Source organism: Pelecanus crispus, chromosome 7, assembly GCF_030463565.1.
Source record: "Pelecanus crispus isolate bPelCri1 chromosome 7, bPelCri1.pri, whole genome shotgun sequence".
Lineage (NCBI taxonomy): Eukaryota > Metazoa > Chordata > Aves > Pelecaniformes > Pelecanidae > Pelecanus > Pelecanus crispus.
The window spans coordinates 11,999,498-12,019,864 of NC_134649.1; the positions used below are offsets into that span (position 1 = coordinate 11,999,498).

Consider the following 20,367-nt stretch of genomic DNA (forward strand, 5'->3'; position numbering starts at 1 on the left):
AGCACCAGCCACTTCAAAGTCACGCCACATCATATGTGACACATTTCATGATATATTAACCTCAAACAACATATGAATTAGCAGTTAATTACCTATTAAAACTGCTATGGTAATGAGAAATACGTGAACAAACAAAACTGTGTCTAGCAGTGGACTAACACACCTTCACCCCTTGGGATTACTGAAGAAAAACAAATTGTCCCAGTGTGCAGCACAGACTAATTCCTAAGAGGGCTTTGCTTTGTATGGTTTTAGAGAACAAAATTTAGTGCTACATCAAAAGCATCAGAAGGAACGCTATAGACATAGGTAGCTAGGGCTTGGTAAATGTTAGAGAAAATAACAGGAACTGAACAAATGTAGTTTGTTTCAAATTTGGAGGCTATCCAAATGCCTAGTAAAGCTGACATAATTACTGTTTAAACTGTTGAATTCTAGTTGCCATTGCTAGATTAAGCATCGGTAAATACTGCCTCTGAAATTTAACTGTCTCACCAGGCTAGCTAGCTTATGACTGAAATCTTTGTAGAGCTGAAAACCTTTACGAGGAGCCTGTAATTGGAGGACAGTGGAAAATGTTTATCTCAAGGAATAGCTTAGAAGAACAATGTACTGCGAAAAAGCTGGCCAGCAAACCAAGCATTTGTTGTGTGAAAATTTACAAGTTTTTAAAAACATTAGTCCTGAATAATAAGGCAGCCAAAGGTCCTTCCAAATGTCACTGGGGCACGCTCATGATCAATTAAGCTGAGGCTTTAGCTCTCCAGGCTGCTGATTATGATTCCCTACTAAAGTTACAGAACTAATGCCGCTGCCCATGTGAGAAGGTCAGAGATGTAGCTGAAGAAGAAAAGGTTACATAGGCAAACTCTTCTTCAGAAAGCCCATTGCAGAACCACAGCACAATATTGCTACACACTCTTCTGAGCAGGTGGCTGGAATTCATTATGGTAGTTCAGCAATGCTTTGGAAAGACTGGTTGTGAATGTAGCCGATGGGGTGTAGTAATTTCTCGTACTTCTCCCAGGCAGTTACCATCAGATTGAAGAAGCTTTCAAAAATATTCTGTAGCTTTTACAGCTGTGAAGTAACTCTTAAAAAAATACCCAAGGCACCAGTTTGAAACAGTAGCTCTGTTAAAGAACTGTAAAAAAAACCTCTAATTTATCCAAACGCTAAAGCCTAATGATGGTCAAAATTTACCCTAGACATAAACCAGTTAATTTTCACCTGCGCTAGCTCCCTGAAGCAGCTCCTCACTCAGTTCCATGAGTTCTAATGCTGGCTCACGGGGAGGAGTATGTGAGCAGGAAAGCCAACTGCTGGCTGTAGGCCACTTGCAATCCACTGGGTCCAGGTTCAACTGCCGAAGCTGCCTGGGAGGTCTGCCCACAGCTAAACTAACTGGACGGCTGTGTTCCCTCCCAGCCCACTTGAACATCCAGCGCTTGTGTTGCATTAGAGCTAGGCACAGCTCACCTAACAGCAAAGTGAATTTATCTGGCAAGGGAAAAAAAGTCTGCAGTGAAAAAAAGTCTCCTGGCAGATCAATGACCTGAATCAACTCACCTTGTGGTGAGACGTATCAGATTTGACATAAAAGAGGAGCAGAAAACTGTGAACAAGAGGGCAGGAAACTGTCCTCTTGGCAGCACTTAGCAAACTGTAAAACTACAAAAAATAAACAAAAAAGAAAGAAAAAGCAGACCTTATTCACAGTAATGGCTGCTTAAACTTCACCAAGGAAAGCACTGTGTTCTGTTCGCTGGGTCAGGTCAGAGGGGTGGAATTCCTGGAGTTTGCTTCAAGGTTGTCTGAACAACTAATGTGTCTCTTAGCCTTAGACAAGAGCAAGATAGACTGAGACTGTAAACTCCTTTTGTGCGTCTAGAATACTAATAAACGTAGGGAGGTTTAATTAAAAAAAAATTAAGTCACACCCCAAATTTTTGGTTGGCTCAGCTGCTGTTTGCCTACTAGACTATTTACCACCCAATGAGGAATAGCACCAGGGCTGGTACAAGAGGAGGGTAGGAACATGTTCCCCAGGGCAGCTCACCACTTAATCTGCCAGGAAACCTCATCCTAAGTTTCTCCCGGTGTGAACTTTGACTAGGCTCGGCTGCCTTTGCCACTGGTGGCTGCAGCTTCAAAAGGGGACGCGCGGATGGCCCGTATCCCATGCAAGACGCATTCCACCACCGAGAGAGACAGCGGCCCTGATGGCAACGCAAGATGACAACCTTCAGCCCTGGATCTGCGCGTCTCCTCGCCGCACCGCTGGGCCCAGCTTCTGACGCGGCACGCAAGCAGGGGGCCCGCGAGCACCCGCAAGGCCGCGCCTCCACCTTGGCACGCACCGCCTGCCCGCTCCGGCTCCCCTACAGCGGTCGCCAAGCGGGCCCGCTAATTACGGCGGGGAGCGACTGCCATCAAATTAGGCAACTCTCCGGGGCTGCGCGGAGGCGGGCGCGGCCGCGGGCGCTCCCCGTCCCGCCTTGGGATCGCGGCGAGGTGCGGCCGTTGGTCGTTCCGCCCTCACGGGGCACGAGGCGCGGCGGTTGTGCCTGCGCGCGCGGCGCGGCGCGGCGGGAAGGGGGGGCGGCGGCGGCGGCAGCATGCTGCCCGCCCTGTGCACCGCGCTGGCGGGACTGCTGCTCCTGCCGCTGCTGCTGCGCTGCGCCTGGCCCTTCTTCTTCCAGGACCTGCGGTTCGCCCTGACGATGGCGCGGGTAGCGAGGAGGGCGCGGAGAGCCGGTGCCCGCCGGCCCGCCAGCACCCTCCTGGACGTCTTCGCGCGGCGGGCGCGGCGGACGCCGCACAAGCCGCTGCTGCTCTTCGGCGACGAGGTGTCCACCTACGAGCAGGTGGAGCGGCGGAGCAGCCAGGCAGCGCGGGCGCTGCGCGACGCCGCGGGGCTGCGGGCGGGCGGCTGCCTGGCCCTCTTCATGGGCAACCGGCCCGCCTACGTCTGGGTCTGGCTGGGCTGCGCCAAGCTGGGCTGCGCCGTGGCTTGCCTCAACTCCAACCTCAGGGCCGCGTCCTTGCTGCGCTGCTTCCAGAGCAGCGCGGCCACCGTGCTGCTGGCGGCCCCAGGTGAGGACAGCACCGGCGCAGGCCGGGGGGCAGCGGAGCGGAGCCGAGCCGCGGGGGGGGGGGGGGGGGGGGGGGGGCGCTTCTCGGTCGCCCCCCGCGTGAGGGGCCCCTCGCCGGGCCGGTCGGTGCGCAGAGGCGGCGGGAGGCAGCGCCGCCCTCGCCCGCCTTGGGCCTCTCCCCGGGCCGCCGGCGGTGGGCTGGAACGGAGGGACGCTTCCTTCTGATCGCCTCCCGTCCTCTAAAGGTGAATCTGGGGATTTGAGAAGCTGCTTCAGACCGGATGAAAGGACAAGGTTTCCAAATAATTTGCACCGTCTTGTCATTTTCAGCTCATGGACAAGATGTGGGCATTGAGTTCTGATACCTTGTTGGCTATTGGATAAGAGTAACGAAGACCTAGAAATAAAATAGCCCTCAATCATAAAAACCAGGATTAATTCACAGTTACGTTCACACAAATGCCCAAATTAGACGTAAACAAGATAATGCGGCAGAATCCTCTAGCTGCAGCTGGACAGCGACTTAGACACGTGAAGGTGGTTGCAAGCTATATAAAAGCTTTTGTCAGGTTTCAGTTCAAAGAAAAAGGCATGGAGCCATGTAGACAAACCATATTCCTTTTCAGTAGAAGAGACTTTGACGTATTAGTATGTTTTAAGTGGAGAGCTGCATTCTGTTCCATATAGAGCAGAGACCTTATGTCATGCCCAGTCCTTTATATATATTTGTATGTATATGTATACATACAGTATGAATGACTGACCATATGGGAAGTCAAAGATAACTCTTCATCTGCTTAGAGTCGACAACTTCTACATGAATATACGCTCTGTTTCAGCTTAGATAGTTGAACTCATTCATCTATTCTAACTGAAGTATTTTATATGCCCCAAAACTTTAGGAGTTCAAATGAAATTTTCTCCTTTTGTGATAAATTTCTGCCTCACTGAGAATAAATTCTGGCAATCTCTGAACTTTCAAAGTTAATCAGTATTTGAGTTATTGGTGTATGTAGGAAAAGCTGTTGTGTAGGATAGGAAATGTATTTTTCCTCCTGTAACATACTTGCCGCAAATTTTCTAAAAAAGCCTTTAGCTCTGAGGAAAAAAAAGTAAAAGAAAAAAATTGAGGCTTATCCATAAAAATTTACTACAAGCTTGACTTCCACTAGTGATTGCTGGACATCAGGAGAGGAAAGAAGTCTAGGTCTTTTCTGTTGGACCTTGATTCTCTCTGTCCTCATTAAGTTTCATCCTTTATTATCTCGCTACTCCATGCAGAAGGTAAATATTGTCTCATCAGAACTTACCATCACATGAGATCCTGTCTGTGTGCTTGCACAGATAAGTTTCTGAAAAGAAATATGCTGAATTCATTAATACAGTTTATATGTCATTAAAGTTACTTACCCCTACAATAAAATACTGATATCAAAGTTTATTGGAGGGCTGCTTATCTCAGTGAAAGTTTATTGGGGGTTATTTATCTCTTAAGGTGCCAGCACATTAGATACTTGCATAAAAGGCCTTATTTTATCTCCTTCATGCCTGATAGTGTCTAAGGAGCCAAACTCTCCTCCCACCCAGCTTTACTCTTTGTGCAGTGCTGGAAAGCATAGGTGGAATGGAGGAAGATAGGCCAGGCTGTGCTAATATTTTGAGGTTTCCTTACCTGTTCACTAAAAGCAGCCTTCATTAGATTTTTCATGAGTAACTTGGTGGCTAAAGGGCATCCATGGTAATCCCAGGATGTTTTTTGAACCAAAGTTACAGCAGAAGTACAGAATTGTTTGATGGGGGGATTCCAGAGTCTGCCAGACTTGAAAAGGTAATGCTTTTATTTAAGTTACTGCTTTTGTGCAATTGAGACAAACTTTTGATGTGGATCTTGGCTTTATCTAGTCAATTAGTGTGGAGATACAATGTCCAGTAACATATTTAGTTTTCAGTATTAAACTGCTACAGAGATTTGTTGATTTAATAATATTTAATTTATTTGTTGCTTTGAAATAAAGTAGAAGTGGTAAAAAATAAATTACATGTTATGGAAAGTTTTATATTATGATGTTTCAGTGAAATTGGTGTTGAGGACTCATTTTAAGCTTTGTGGATTATCTATTCAAGTAAAAGTGCCTATGAGTTGGAAGGCTTTTAGTCTGGATTCCTAAAGAAACAAGGTCTATACAATTGCACCAGCTATCTGGTCATCTTCATTCCATTATCAAGCTTCTTAAGGGAGTAAGAGTCTCAGGGACGACTACATTCTTGCCAACTTGGTTGAAACTGGCAGTGGGTAGAGGAGAGAGACCTGCATTACTGCTTCAATAAGAGAAAGGCAGACAGGACTTGATCATGCAGGGAGTTGGCCTACTCACTGCACATAAATGAAATCATGCACTCTTGTTGGTTGGAGATACCAGGGGGAATATGAGGAGAACTGGGATTAATCAAGACATGTGTAGGAGACAGGCATCGGGAGAGACAGAACACAACTATCTAGGAGTCCAGGCTTCAGTAGTACCGCTACTTACCGAGTAAGTTACTCTTCATTCTGCTTTTCAGTGTTTCTTCCATTTGTGTTGGGACTTGAGAAAGATGAGGTTCCTCTTTATGCATAAAACATAGTGGTGATTAAAGCGGCATCTAACTTTGCTTGAACACTTGCCAGGTGAGGCATTTCCCCACCGTAAGAGAGGGAAGGTAGCAACGTGGAGCTGGTGATGCCAAGCGTACTCTCCCTCAGAGTCCCACACAGTCTGCAGGCAAGGGGAAGTGTGCTGGGATTGCTCCTCTGCAATTCTGTTTTGGCTGCAGAAAACCAGATCAAATCAAATCACTCCCAGTTCTGTGGGGAGACACTGTTCCTCTTCAGTCCTTTTTGCTGGGTTCTGAAGTGACTTGAACATGAATTTCTTCAACAGCAGCTAAACGTGAAAGCTGCTGAGCCAAAGTTGATGCACCAATAGTATAGTTCACAGAATAATACAGAATTTTCTTATAATACTTTTTTCTCTCCTCTTCAAGAACTGAAGGAATCTGTTGAAGAAATACTGCCATTCTTGAAGAAAGAAAACATTAAAGTTTATTATTTAAGCAAGACATCTGCTACAGAAGGAGTAGAGAGCTTTCTTGATAAAGTAGATGCTGCTTCAGATGAACCTCCTCCGTTGTCTTGGAGATCAGATATAACCTTTAAAACGCCTGCCATGTACATTTATACTTCTGGTACTACAGGTAACATAAATTCACAAGAAGTATACAGAAGGCCACACATTCCTCCTAACATTGTGATTTTTTAGTAAGGAAAGAGAATCTGTTACTTCACATTAATTCCTACTCATTCATTCTGCCCTCAGGAAACTGAAAATTTGGTATCTGTATCTAAAAGCAAAAAGCATGTAGAATATAGGCTGACTTCAAGCACTAAATCTGGGCAGAGGGACTGAAGTAAAAGCCAATTAAACGTACAAATTTTATACCAGCAAGGTCACTACACATCCGCTATCTCTTAACCGTGGAGACACTGCTGGCCTAGGTATGTGTCTTGGCACCCACCTTATACTCAGTGTCTTTGGATCATGAGCTCTAAATGCTGGTCAGTAAGTTTTTTGGGTGTCAAGAGTACCAAAAATGGTGAGGGCAGCACAAAACACAGCTAGTCATGGCCACTGTGCAAAACTGCAGCTGGTATAGGAGCTGCCACCTGCTCTACATGAAGGCATCTAGTGTCAAGAGCACTTAGCCACAGCGGAAACTGGGTGACAAGGATGAAGACAATACCTGAAGGCACTCAGACCTATAGCTTCGTTAGGAAGGGCAGGGTATGCCTCCACACTAGCTTAATCTTTGACCCTCTTAGGACAGGATCTCCCCTGGAAGGGAGGAAGTAAAAATTTGAATCCTGTTTGGGCTGCAGAAGGCCAATAACTCAGGTGTCCTTCGTCCTTGTTAAGGGCTCTAACATCTCTGTTCTTACAGAATAGGCAAGCACTACCATCATTTTGTCTTCTAGCATCTGTTTCAGCAAGTAATCAGTTCAATTGTATCTGATGGGAAACCAAGAAGAGATTTTGTAGTATGAATTCTATTTTATCTAGGATGAATCAGAGCTGCAAGGAGATGCGTAATTCCAGGAGAGATGCAAGATCTGAGATTAAGCTCTGTTTTAGCATTTCCATTCCCTTTGCTCAGCATGCTAGATTCTCTAAATCCCATTTCCTCATTCTCTAGGTACTTGTTATTCCTAGGTACCATAGTATTGGGAATTTGGCCACTTAACGGGGGGGTAATCACCTAAAAGTTACATGTGGGAAGACATATCCTCACTAAGGCTAAACACCAGTGGATTGCATAGACACAAGCTGCATACTTCCCTGAACTCTGGAGCTGTCAGCAGCATCAGTGAATGAGAGAAAATCTTTTCTTAAGCCCTTGTGAAACCGACTGGTCTTACTATGTTTCTTGTTCAAGTGAAGTTACGCACCTTTCTGCTTGTCTTTTAAACAGGTCTTCCCAAAGCTGCAGTGATTAACCATGAACGCATAATGCTAGCTTGTGGTTTGTTTGATGCTGGCAATGTTACCTCAGAAGATATTGTGTATACTGCTCTACCACTCTATCATAGCTCTGCCCTCCTCGTTGGAGTCCATGGATGTATCATGAAAGGTACCATGCACTTGACTAGTATGAACAAACATCTTACTGTGCAGAATTCATGCACAGATATGATCACAGATACAGTAAGCCTTTCCCTAGCTACCAAACTTTGAGATCAAATACTCAGTTATACATGTCTGTTACCGGAAACTCCGTAAGTCAAGAGACATTCTCATTTCTCTGTCGGCTTCATGTGACTCACACAGATCTTCACCCTGTACAAATTTTATTTCATCACCTGGAAAAGCAGGATATATCCTATCTTACATGACAGCTCTTTGCACAGTTTTAGGGTAAATTAATACAGAGTTTCATCCACAATAACCACCTTTAACTTCTGATGAATAGAAATAGAGATTAAACCAATTATTCAGCATGGATTGTATTTCAGTATGTCAATATAACCCTAATTCTGCAAGTTTTCTACAATGTTGTGCTAAGAAATTCTATACGGTCTTAAGACATAATAATTGTTCCTTCCGTAATTTGTTTTACTTCTTCCTACACAGGTGCAACTATTGTTTTGCGTGCCAGATTTTCAGCAAGACAGTTCTGGGATGATTGCAGAAAATATAATGTAACAGTGATACAGTATATTGGGGAAGTGCTTCGGTACCTATGCAGTGTGCCACAGGTAGCATTAACACCTTTCTTTTTTGGCTAATGAAATTACTGGGAATATTTGTTTTATTACCCTTAAAATCTAACCATAAGGGGAGGGGGAAAAAAGCCCAAAAAAACTTTCCCTAATGAGGTCTGTAATCGCATTGCATACTAACATGGACTTTTTCAAGGGCAAATAAGAAGATTTTTGCCTTGAATTAATCATTCTTTTGAATAGTGGAACAATGCCAATCCATTAATTGACATTCTGTTAAAATGGATAGAGAAAACACTTAACTTATATGAGTACTCCAGCTGCAAACAAAAAATGAGACATTCTCTAGGAACCAGTGGACCTGTGTTTTGGGCAATGTGAGTTTTGGGGGTTTTGTAGCTAAGATGTCCTAACCCAAGATAGTCAGGTGATCCCCAGGTGAAAGTGTTAATGTGATTATTTAAAGAGTGCCCCCTCTGAAGTTGCACTTAACATACTGTCTTCATAGGGTCCCTGCTCATAGGCACTTTCCTGCTGAGATCCCTGCAATCATATTAGTTAATCCTTAATTTCAAAAATGTGCCTGCATAAAATGACTTTCACAGAGGTAGGCCTAGTGAACTGCAGTTAGATTTTAGTAAGAACAAAGGTGGTATCAATCAGTCTTCCTAGCACCATTTGATAACCATAAGCCAGAACAGAGAATCAGGTCTACAGTTTCTTTGTAATTTATGTATGTGTGCAAAATACCAAATATACAGAGGTTTCATTCAGATGTCAGAGATATGAAATAACTTCACTGGAAATCAGTAGGATTCCTCAGGAATTAGGTATCTAAGCAAGATTCTGCTATGCTTTGTATTACTTCTTCATGAGTTATTAGCCAAAAATGAGCAGTTAATAAAATAAAGTTTTATAATAATCAGACGACTTGGCCTCTGGATTGGGCCACTAGTTTTAATCAAAAAGTGTGGGTGGAGGAGATTTAAAGAAACTGGGCACTTGAAACATATAGTTCAGAGTGCTGGTAAGTTATATGCCAGTCCTGCAGTTCATGGAGAATCCCAATTAGCAAGGTACTCATAATTAGCCAATACTCAACTGGTATAAATAAAATAGGGGAAAAAGTGAAAAACTAGATTATCTCCATTCATACAGAATGTTTTTTAGGAAAATAAGCTTAAAGAATGAGATAATATACTCATTTTTGATAGAGTTGTGTTTCTTGATAGCATGCATGCATACACAGAAATATAACTGAATCACAGGGCATACTCTGTAAATTCCTGAATTCAACCAGTATCTCAAAATTGTGTACAGTTGCCAGCCAGGTATAAATTAGTTCCCAAATGGGGTGAGTTTGGTAATGTTAGCCACGCAGAGATTTAGCTTAAGCATTAAAGTGACCTGTTAATCAAAAATAACATGAATCGCTGAAGCTGAAGCCCAGTGAATGACACAGTTGAGTAGTATTTGAGGCTGTCTTACAGATTACTCATTATTGGTGGCTGCTTATCTACACAGGTCAGATTTTAAGATAGACACAGATACCTTAGATTTCATTATTTAATACAAGGATTTTTGTTTACTCAGTACATAGAATTCAACACCAGTGGAGAAAGCACCTTTACATAAGCAAGGTTTATAAGCTTAATATCTGATCCCACATGCATGCTACTTTGAGTGCACAAGTGTCCCAGAAAGATGGGATTAACATTTTAAGAATGCAAGAACTTGACAGAATGGCTATTATTACTTAAACTGTCGTGGTGCCAACAGGGCTTGGCCTGTTATTGCAGATGTAACAGAGAGAGAGTCTTTTCCCTGAGGAACTCACAGTATAAGCAAGATCCACATTGATGGAGTGTGTCATCTGTCTTAACTAATGCCATTTCATTATTGAACTTAGTTATTGTGCTAGTAACTTTTATCTGTGCTATCATTTCTTTCTTTCACATATCCACAGAAGAAAGAAACTCAATATGTGTCACAGTTTTCTTTCTGATTGTATTTCCAGCTAACTTACGTAGTCATTTCAGAGCAAATGAACAGTCCAAGTATTACAGAAATCACCTTAAGGGTGAATCACTAAGTCCTTCCTTCCTCCTTTCATTAACTGTGACTAATTAATGGCTAAATAACAAATTTTCTTTATCTGCCTAAGCAAATGCGGGAGGAAGGATTGAAAATACAGACTTAAGAACAACAAAAGATGAGGGACAATGTGGATCCAAGCAGCACCTTGTCCCCAGTGAATCATTTCAAAATAAAATGTTTAAACTCAGATGTATAAATGCCCAGTCAACTGGAGTCTCTCTCATGAGAGACTAAGGTATTGTGTATGGTGGTGTAGAGCATCATCTACAACAAAGATTTTATAAAAAGTGAACAGCAAGTCATTTAGACACTCTGCAGAATTTCAGCAGATTTCATTGTTCTATTTTAAGCTTCGTTCTGTGCTAACGTGTTAATGGCAGATCTCTCAATATCACAGAGAGGACTATATATTAATGTATTTCTTCTTTACATTAAATTTAAACATCCATTTCTAGACTATTCTGCAGTAAGGCAATAATAATCCAGAAATAATATGACTGAAGTACAAAATAAAACTAAAGTTCTACAGTATTTAAAAATTGTAGTCATTTTATTGTGGCATTTTTTAGTCTTTTCTGGGAATATGACACTATAGGACCGATCCATGTTTGTCTTAATGGCCAGATTTGTCTCTTGAATCACTCCTTGAAAGAGCATTTTGCAATTTCAGCATTCCGTGCTCATCTACTTCAACCATCTACTGCATTGCCCTCTGCACTCTATTTCCTAAAAGACATAGAGCCAACGTACGTATGCTGCACAAGTACACATTCCAGTCTCTTGCTGATAGTCTTACTCTTTCAACAAAGTATTCCAAGTTAAGAAGCCAATATATATTTTAAAAGACTCTTTGTGCCTTAAAATACTATTAAAATATGTAATAAAAGAAACAGTTGGAGAAAAAGGCAGGAAGTGGGACAAAAGAGCCTTTCCATATTTTGCTAAAATTCTCTCAGGCTATTGTTACTCATTAGCACGTTATATATGTTTATGAATTACAGGTGTCTGACCCAGTGCAGTACTTCCTATTGTTGAGGATAAATATAAGCATCTAAGAGAAGGCATAAATGGACTGCCATCCTCACTATGTGTTTATCACTTTACTGTGTAAACAGAAAGATCTAATAGCACTATTAAAAGTGATATGAAATGTAGTAATAGAATTTTCAGCAGGCTCAATCCTGCACTTAAAATGGCAGAAGGGATTTCCTTTCTACCCAGACACCATTTTAAGTCCTGTAAACGTTTTGCCAAATTCAGGGTAAATTACACTCTTCTGCAGATGATAGTCACCACAAGGCTTACAAACAAAGTAGTTTAACATGGTGCCTGAGTTTCATTCTGGCTTTCTGCATAGAATTATTTGTTCTGTCTTCATCCAAATCAAGTTAACTGCTAACTACAGTTAGATATATAGCCTAACTTGCTCAGTAGTTTCTTTTCCACGTCAAAATCATGAGCTTAACTGTAATGATGTTTGCACACATTTTGCTTCAGAATATGCTCGATACTTTTAGACTAAAGTTTCCTTCAGAGTTTTCCAGAAGTAGAAATTCTGCTTTCACTCAGTAGAAATGTGAATTCATGACTGTTTCTTGTTTCTAGAGAAACAATGATCAGGATCACAAAGTCAGACTTGCCATAGGAAATGGAATAAGGGCTGATGTTTGGAGGGAATTTATCCGAAGATTTGGAAATATTAATATTTTGGAGTTTTATGCATCAACTGAAGGAAACATTTCTTTTGTTAATTACACTGGAAAAATTGGTGCAGTGGGAAGAGTAAACTGCCTGCAGAAGGTAAGAATTACAACAAAACCTGGCATTTGGTCCTTCTTGGTGAAGTCTGGTGTATTGCCAAGGGCATATACCAGGCCAATTGTATGACAAGTTGGGAAGAACCCAAGGCTCAGTTATGAATGTGTTTAGGGAGAAGATTCTCCCCAAGTAGTCTACAGCTGCCTGTGCTAGATATCACAAGTATCTCTCGCTAGTTCAGGCAAAAGAACACTTAGGCTCGACACATCCGGTTGAAATGTGATGAATTTGGCTCCTGTTAAATAGAAAGCTGACGATGTAGTATAATTCTGAAAATCTTTTTCAAAGATTAAATATTCATGTCTATATACATTTTGCAAATTTTCACTAGAAAATCTTACGCTATGAACTGATTAAATATGACGCAGAGAAAGATGAACCAGTCCGAGATGAAAATGGATACTGCATAAGAGTTCCCAAAGGTAAAAACTTAACTCCTTTAAAAAATTTCAGAAAGGTATTACTTTTTAAAATTACATCTCTTTGCATCACTTCTATCTGGAAAGATGCTAGGAATTGCCATTAAGCCAGTTTTTTAAATACAAGTTAGAAAATATGTAATAAATCACATACTACTGTAATACAGCTTAACAGAAAGGCAAAGTACAGTGGGGAATGCAGCATCTGTATACTTAGATTTTAATAACTTGTCTAGTTTTAATAATGGACACACTAACATTTTTTAGTACAGATCTTGACTTTCAGCTGGAGCTATTTAATTCTCAGACTTTGTACTCAACATGCCACTAAAGAAACATTGGCAAAATAGAAAGTTCTCTTCTCCAGCAGCAGCTGAAACTTTTTACCATTGGCAATAGAGAAAGCATACATGAAAATACTTTTCTTTATAATATATCTTAGTATCAATTTTCATAGGAGGGGTTTATATATTGGCACAGGCAAACCTGTGTTTAAACCAGCTTGTGATACTTTTTGATTTTGTTGCATTCTGTTACATGTGTAGTCATTACTGTAAGTGAGGACAGAAATGCTTACCTTCACTGTGCATAATGGAACAGGTGGACAGGTTACCAACTGTGTTAAATTCTCACTGCTGAGGAATGTACCAGTTATGTTAAGAGTGTCTGCCCCATAGGCATACTCTCCTATGCCAACTCTCCCTACACAGTCTCTTGAGTTAGGATGGGGAGGGATGTGCACACATATATTCCATATCTATATAAATGCACCCAATGTTTAAATTGCTGAACTGCAGAGATGTAGAAAATTCCTGCAATGTAGGAGAGAAACCCATGAAAAAATGTAAAATCCCAGACTTGATGGGGACAGACCATAATTTATTTTGTATAGACATAAAATTCACTCCAGTGCGTGTCACATCCATGCAAAGCGCTATATAATGCGGGGTTGAGTTTCCATTTACATAACATATAGGTGTTCCTGCTCCCTTCATAAATTACTCCATCTCTAGCACATGAAAGAGTAAAGAACATACTAAGCAGCCTTTTGGTCTATTTTGCATTCAGAGTGAGCAAGCTGAACCCCAATATTTGCTTCCTAAACCCAACTGAATCTTTTGGTTGAGGGATGAGGCTGCCCCACACCGAGTTATGTGGACGTACCCCATACCAATGGTCACCTTCTAAAGACATGCCTGATGCCACGTTAAGTTTTGTTTGTAGACACAGCTCCTATTGAGTCAGGTGTTTTAAACTGAGGTTTATGAAGCTGTCTAGAGAAACTGAGCAACTATTTTCCACTTACCAGACAAGACCTCAGAGATTCTGTTCTGCTGCATTAATACAAGCAGGTGATAAATTGTATTATCTATTGGCATTTTTGAGGGCTAGTGAACTGAGAGGACAAGGTGAAACTCAATCTGTACCACCACAACTAATTTTAAAAGATGATGATTATGACAAAATTCTCAAATAACTCTATAACATCTGCAAATTTCACTGATATAATGAAAATTAATTACTTTTTGGCAATTTACACTGTGCTTTTTAAACAAATGTTTTTCCTCTTCATAGGTAAACCTGGACTACTGATCTGCAAAATCACCCAATATGCACCATTTAGTGGCTATGCAGGAGCAAAACAGCAAACAGAGAAGAAGCAATTAAGAAATGTCTTCCAAAAAGGGGATTTATATTTTAATAGTGGTGACCTTTTAGTGATCGACAATGATAACTTCATTTATTTCCATGATCGAACTGGAGACACATTCCGGTTAGTTTGTTTATTTAAATGTTTGTCACGAGAAAATTCTGACTCATTCTCAGGTTTGAATTCATATCCAGTATTTGCTACTGACTGACGAAGAGGAATTTCTCTGACTTCAGTCAGAAAAAGAGGGGACTCCAAGTCACCTCCACTGTTGTATTTTATCAGTTGTGTTCACAGTTACATACAGAGCCCACAAGAGGTTCAGCTTAGGGTGATGAATGAATGCTATTTTGAATCGTCAGAAACCAGCCACATTCACAGAACAAAAACATTGTGGTTTCACATTCGCTATGCTTTTGAAACTCAGAAAGCATAGAGCCTAGGATGGAATCTTAGGTAAGTAATACTTTCGGGTTTTGTTTGTTTAGAGCCATTTTAAGCATGATTAAACTAAGTATGTTAAACTCTTCTGAGATTTGAATAATCTGGAATGCATTGTTGAATTTTGCGGCATGTTTTTCTCTACTTTTGATAAAAAGTTCCTTGTTCTCAAGCTCAGCGCTCAGCCCATTGTAAAGTCAGACATTAAAACACTGGAGATCACTACATGTAATACACACAGAAATCATGACTATTGACTGCTTAATTTCCAGGTGGAAAGGGGAAAACGTTTCTACAACGGAAGTTGCGGATCTTTTAGGACTGATTGACTGTGTTCAAGAAGTTATTGTATATGGAGTATCTGTTCCAGGTATGAGTGAAATACTTGAAGTATTTCAACAAAAGAATTTTTTAATACATTACCAAAATATCAATATACTGAACTGCAGAGTATAGGTAGTCCTACTTCAGCTTATTTTTTTGTAAACTACATTTGATGCATTCCCTCATTTAAATGTATGCAATATTAACTAGCTATAAAAACATAGCCAAACATAGTATTAACGTAGTATGACAAGAATACTAACAGGAGAATGGAAGAATATTTGAGATTAAGTATCTTGGATATAAACGTTGTATCTTTTACAGGAATATAGCTCTGCAATTATTCTAGAGTGGGACAAACAAAATAGACTTGAATTTCTAGAACAAGAACATCACTTAAGAAATTGATTCCTCTCTTTTTCCCCTTTCTTTAACAATCTGAAGGAATGCAAGAAGTTCTGACATGTTTACTGCCTTTTTTCCTCTCAAAAATCTGTGAAATCTTTGAACTTTTATAAACTCTTAAGTGCTTATAGCAACTCTTTTTTTTTTTTTTTTCTTTTTAATTTGAGAGGCACTGCTGCTAAAGGCAGATTCCCAGAGATACTGGAAGACCAAAGAAGGAACAGATAGCTTTGCTCTACTTTCTTGTCTCCTGTATTTTAGAGGTACCTTCCTGTCCATGTTTCTCACCCAAGTTCCGCAGGACTCCCATCTAGCTCCTCACTGCATTTGGGTTCTGATGGACAGTTAAAATGGAACCCATTCTTACAGTGTCATGCAGGGATCTGAAATCAAACAAGGTTAGATTTGATTGAAATCCCAAGTATTGCATTGCGCAAGTGGTTTGGACTAGGTGGCATAATACGTTGCATGCCCTTAGAGTAATCTAAGAAGAAGGAGGAATTTTGGAGCCCCTATTAACTAAGTTAACAGGTACTAACAGGTATAACAGGTTAATTATTAATTCATTAACAATATTAATTAACAAGTATCACACTTTTCCAGAAAGGTTTCCAGATACGGTATATCATAACATGGGTCACATCAATGACAATCTAGCGTTTTGGAATTGAAAGGTGTGTGAGAGACATCAGTCTTCCTACATCTGCTATTTCCTTCCACCATTTATTCAACATGTGAGAGATTCTGTTAATGTTATGATCCACTCACTATTTCCTCTACTGAAAGTAGAAGACATGAGAATAGAAATGCCCAGTGTTTCTGAGGCTAGAATAACAAGGCTGTTTATAAACCAAGATGATCTGTTAGAATAGTGAATTTAATTGAAATAAACTTTTTATTAATCATGTATGTCTCTGCTACACCTATTGATCTAAAATTAAAGCCTCTCTCTTTAAATCAGTCTTGTTTTCAGCTGCTTTGTGGTAGGGATAAACACACAGGTGCCCTAGGAGACATGTCAAAAGAAAGGCAACAACATAAATAGTCTAGTTCTTTATGTATTTCTCAGATTACAGTCTAGGAGATGAGGAAGATACGCTTTTATTCTCAATGCTCTTGTAAAACCACATAGAAGAGGTGTTAATACCTAATTATGGAACAACTGTATGGAAGAAAAAAATATTGTTCAAACCGGTTCTCGCCTTACATTTGTGTAAGAACTGGGTGGATTGTGAAATTTTTTTTTTTTTTAACACATGGCACAGAAATATTTATACTTTAGTAATGTAGCTGGGGTGATAGCATACATCACCTTAGAACTCATTAATTCAACACTCTAGATTTTGAATAAACAAATTGGAATGCCAGGTGTCATCAATACCTGGTGCTAAAGGCAAACAGAAGCAAGACTTAAACTGAAGAACAATTCATCTTAAATCAGCATATGCTTGTGCTCTACTTCTCTTTAAGGATTAGGTGCTACTTTCCATTTTCACTTCCTCCTGTATACGATTCTGTGAAACCATTTATATGGTTCTAATGTAAACCTTTGTATAAAAGTATTACCTAGTTCTTCTTGCATTACCTGTAATCCCAGAAAACACCAAAACAAAAAAGAGAACACCAAAAGGTTTGTGTTTAAATGGTGTCCTATCCCTCAGCCACTGAAAGGGGAGGGAAGAAGCCCTCTCGGTATGTAGTTAAGGAGGTAAAACATCTGAAGTACTTGGATTTTTGCAGCGCTTAATGGTTCATATGGTAGTAAACAATTGTAAACTGGGTCTTACTCCTTTCTGTCCTCTTTCTGCGTGGATGAGCTTGTCAGCACAACAAGTACAAGCATATTTACCATGATTTATTGTAAATTAACCCACACAGTTAAATGCTGCTGCAGGCAGACTTCTGCCTCAGAGTACTGAGACCTGGTTTTCCAAAGTCTTTCCAAAGACTTTCAGAAGAAGGATGATTTTCAAAATGTCTGCCATCTATAATTCTGATGCTAGGCTTTCAAAAGAGTTTGGCATCTAGCATGCTGAAGCCTTAAGAAAATCTGATCACCTAGATGTCTAAAGGAAAATATGTTAGTGTTTTCTAAAGTGGCTTAGAAGGAAGGGTTCACTTATAGGAGAAAGAAAAAGAAAAAAAAGTTAGCCTGAAGTTCAAATTTATATATGAACTACAGTTATTTGCTGTCATTATTCCTTCAGGTTATGAAGGCAGAACAGGAATGGCATGTATTCGACTAAAGGAAAACTGTGAATTTAATGGAGAAAGTACTTACAGACATGTTAACACTCACCTTCCAAACTATGCAAGGCCTCATTTTATAAGGATTAAGGTAAAGCAGTGTTCCTAAGTAGCTTTTGTGTGTCTGTCTGCATTGTGTTTTCTCTCTTTCCTATGAGGACTATGGACTTTCTAGTTACACTAGCAACTCTCAAAAAGGCTTCGTCTCTCACTTGCTCATGTCATTTACCAGTTTGAAAGTAGAACTGCACCCAGATGTTTCACTTCAGCCTGAAAAAAAGCAAGTTGCATGAGCAGCTACATGATACCGGCACATTTTAACATACAAAATCAGGGAGATCTGGAAAATACGTTTCCTGTTGGATTCCTTCAGCATAGTAACACAACTGTGTTCTCAGTTTAGTGGAGCTCCCTCTACAGACTGTTATGTGCAAAATAAAGATCCACACACAACTGAAAGCTTGCAAGAGAGCCGTCTTTTGCAAGAGAGGCCTTAGGTTTTTATCCTACCAGTGAATAAATAACCAAATTCTAAACTGAAGTTCAACTTGAATTAGGAGTATGTTGCAAGAACGTCATTCTCACTATACTTTTCAAGTTATTTATTTAAAAGTAACATTGCTCTTTTGAGAAAGGTTGTATATTCACTGTGATAATTCAAGAGGACTAACACAGAGATACTAGCATGCCTAATTATTTAATCAATCTTTAAACTTTTGAATTATACAAACAGAACAGTTGACCAGTCCAGGTAGTGGTTTGTTTTGCCATCCCATGTAAAGTACAGCGACTCTTGCCCAGTCTCCAACTGCCGTTTTTTCTTTGCTCTTCTTTTCTGATAAAAATGCTGCTGGTTTTTGATCCAAGAAAGCAATTAAATAATTATCTGGATAAAACCCTTGATTCTGTCTGACTAAAAGCTGAAAACAAGTGTTTTCCTGCCTCATTTAAATAGAATAGTAAGGTAAGCCCTTCAATAATGTTTCTGTGGCCCCAGAACTTCTTACATTCAGAGTAATTACTGGCCCACATACTCCACAGACCAGTTATCTGACAAATGCAGATAGTTTAGACCTCTGTTAGTAAGGCTTCGACTTCTGTGTGCTATATGGATTTTCTTTAAATATGATTCCCTTTAAATTTAGGAAATCTAATCCAATTCCTACAGTTACATGCTGACATTGATAAGTAGAGATGTAATTTTGTTTTGTAGAGTGCCGTTGAACTTACAGCAACTTTTAAGTACCGTAAAGTACAACTAGTGGAGGAGGGTTTCAATCCAGCAGTCATCAAAGATCGCCTGTATTTCCTGGATGACAAAGCAAACCTGTATGTACAAATGACCCAGGACATTTATAATGCAGTAAAAAACCATCACTTCAAATTGTGAGCATGTCAAAAAAATTTGTGTTTTATAATACTAAGTTTTTGAAGCATCTATTATTCTAACCTTGCCAGGAAATCCTATTTTTTAATATTAGAAAATATCAGTATGTGAAATAAAGTGTGAATGTGAGATAGATTGTTTTAATAAAGCAGAACTTCTCCAACTCTACTTGTATCTTAGCCTGGCTTCTCCTCTCCTTCACACCCTGAATCTTACCTACCTTCCTACTGTGTATGGTGGTATTGTTAATGCTGTGAGTGTTAATATTGTGCACCTAAGCAGGTGAAAGGGGCTACAATATAAGACATCTTTCTGCAAATACATTTATATGCATATTAAAGAGTGATCCACTGCATTAGTAAAAATTACATCTGTAAGTCAAAACACAAAACTCATTAAAAAGACCATTAATGAAGCTTGCAGTTGTCTCAAATTAAACAAATCAAAAAAAGTCTGTGTTAGATGCTTACATTAACTTTTATCCATTGCAGCAGAGATGCCTCTTATTTTTCTATGCACCAAATAATACATACACAGAATGTGAACGATTTATAAGAACTAAGATGTATTTTCCTTCGGGTGCAAATAGAGTAATGGGAGGCCTGATACTTCATAATAAAGTGTGGCTTAGATTTCCCTAGGATTTTTAAAAAAGCAAATAATATTACAGAATGGAATAAAATAAATCTTTTCTTACTTGAAAGGACTAGCAGGCCAAATTTTACTGCTTCTTGTAACGCATGCCTCAATATGCCCCACTGTGAGTTTAGCTAATGTTGTATAAAGGTATGGAAATTGTTCTGATTCACCAGACTCGTTGTTTATATAACTTAAGAATAGTTGTACTGGGTCAGACTGAAGATCCATCTGGCTGAGTACACTGCCTTCAAGATGGGGTGATTGCAGATGTCTGGAAACAACTGTGAAGATGGCAGCAAGCACCTAGTACTGCTTTCCCAGAATAATGTCCTAGCAATCATCATGCATCCTGACTCAACAGTAGTATCTCTGAATTTAAAGCTGCCCTCAATAGATTTTTCTCACCCCAATTTTTTAAATTATTCTTGAAAAATATGTAAAATCATTGGCCTCTTGTAACAGTAAGTTTGTTTGCTGCATAGAGACCCTTTACTTCTGTAATGCCCCTTAGTTCTTCTGATATGAGAAAGGGTGAAATATCATTCCTACTCTCTTCCTCACGCACTTGTGATTTACAGACCTTAGGTAAT

General features: G+C 39.9%; 1 protein-coding gene across 1 annotated transcript; it reads left to right on the forward strand.

The window, feature by feature from the left end:
- The first annotated feature begins 2,618 nt into the window (after positions 1 to 2,618).
- SLC27A2 (solute carrier family 27 member 2) lies at positions 2,619 to 19,141 on the forward strand. The gene is made up of 10 exons (XM_075714156.1): positions 2,619 to 3,096; positions 6,120 to 6,329; positions 7,602 to 7,760; positions 8,261 to 8,385; positions 12,052 to 12,246; positions 12,596 to 12,686; positions 14,259 to 14,457; positions 15,048 to 15,145; positions 17,712 to 17,842; positions 18,965 to 19,141. The coding sequence occupies exons 1-10, from the start codon at positions 2,619 to 2,621 to the stop codon at positions 19,139 to 19,141; spliced, it is 1,863 nt and encodes a 620-aa protein (XP_075570271.1).
- The last annotated feature ends 1,226 nt before the right edge of the window (positions 19,142 to 20,367 follow it).

Coding starts and splice junctions, on each gene's coding strand:
- SLC27A2 (XM_075714156.1), top strand. CDS start 2,619: ATGCTGCCCGCCCTGTGCACCGCGCTGGCGGGACTGCTGCTCCTGCCG. Junction 12,687..14,258: donor CTGCATAAGAGTTCCCAAAG/GTAAAAACTTAA, acceptor TCCTCTTCATAG/GTAAACCTGGACTACTGATC. Junction 15,146..17,711: donor ATATGGAGTATCTGTTCCAG/GTATGAGTGAAA, acceptor TTATTCCTTCAG/GTTATGAAGGCAGAACAGGA.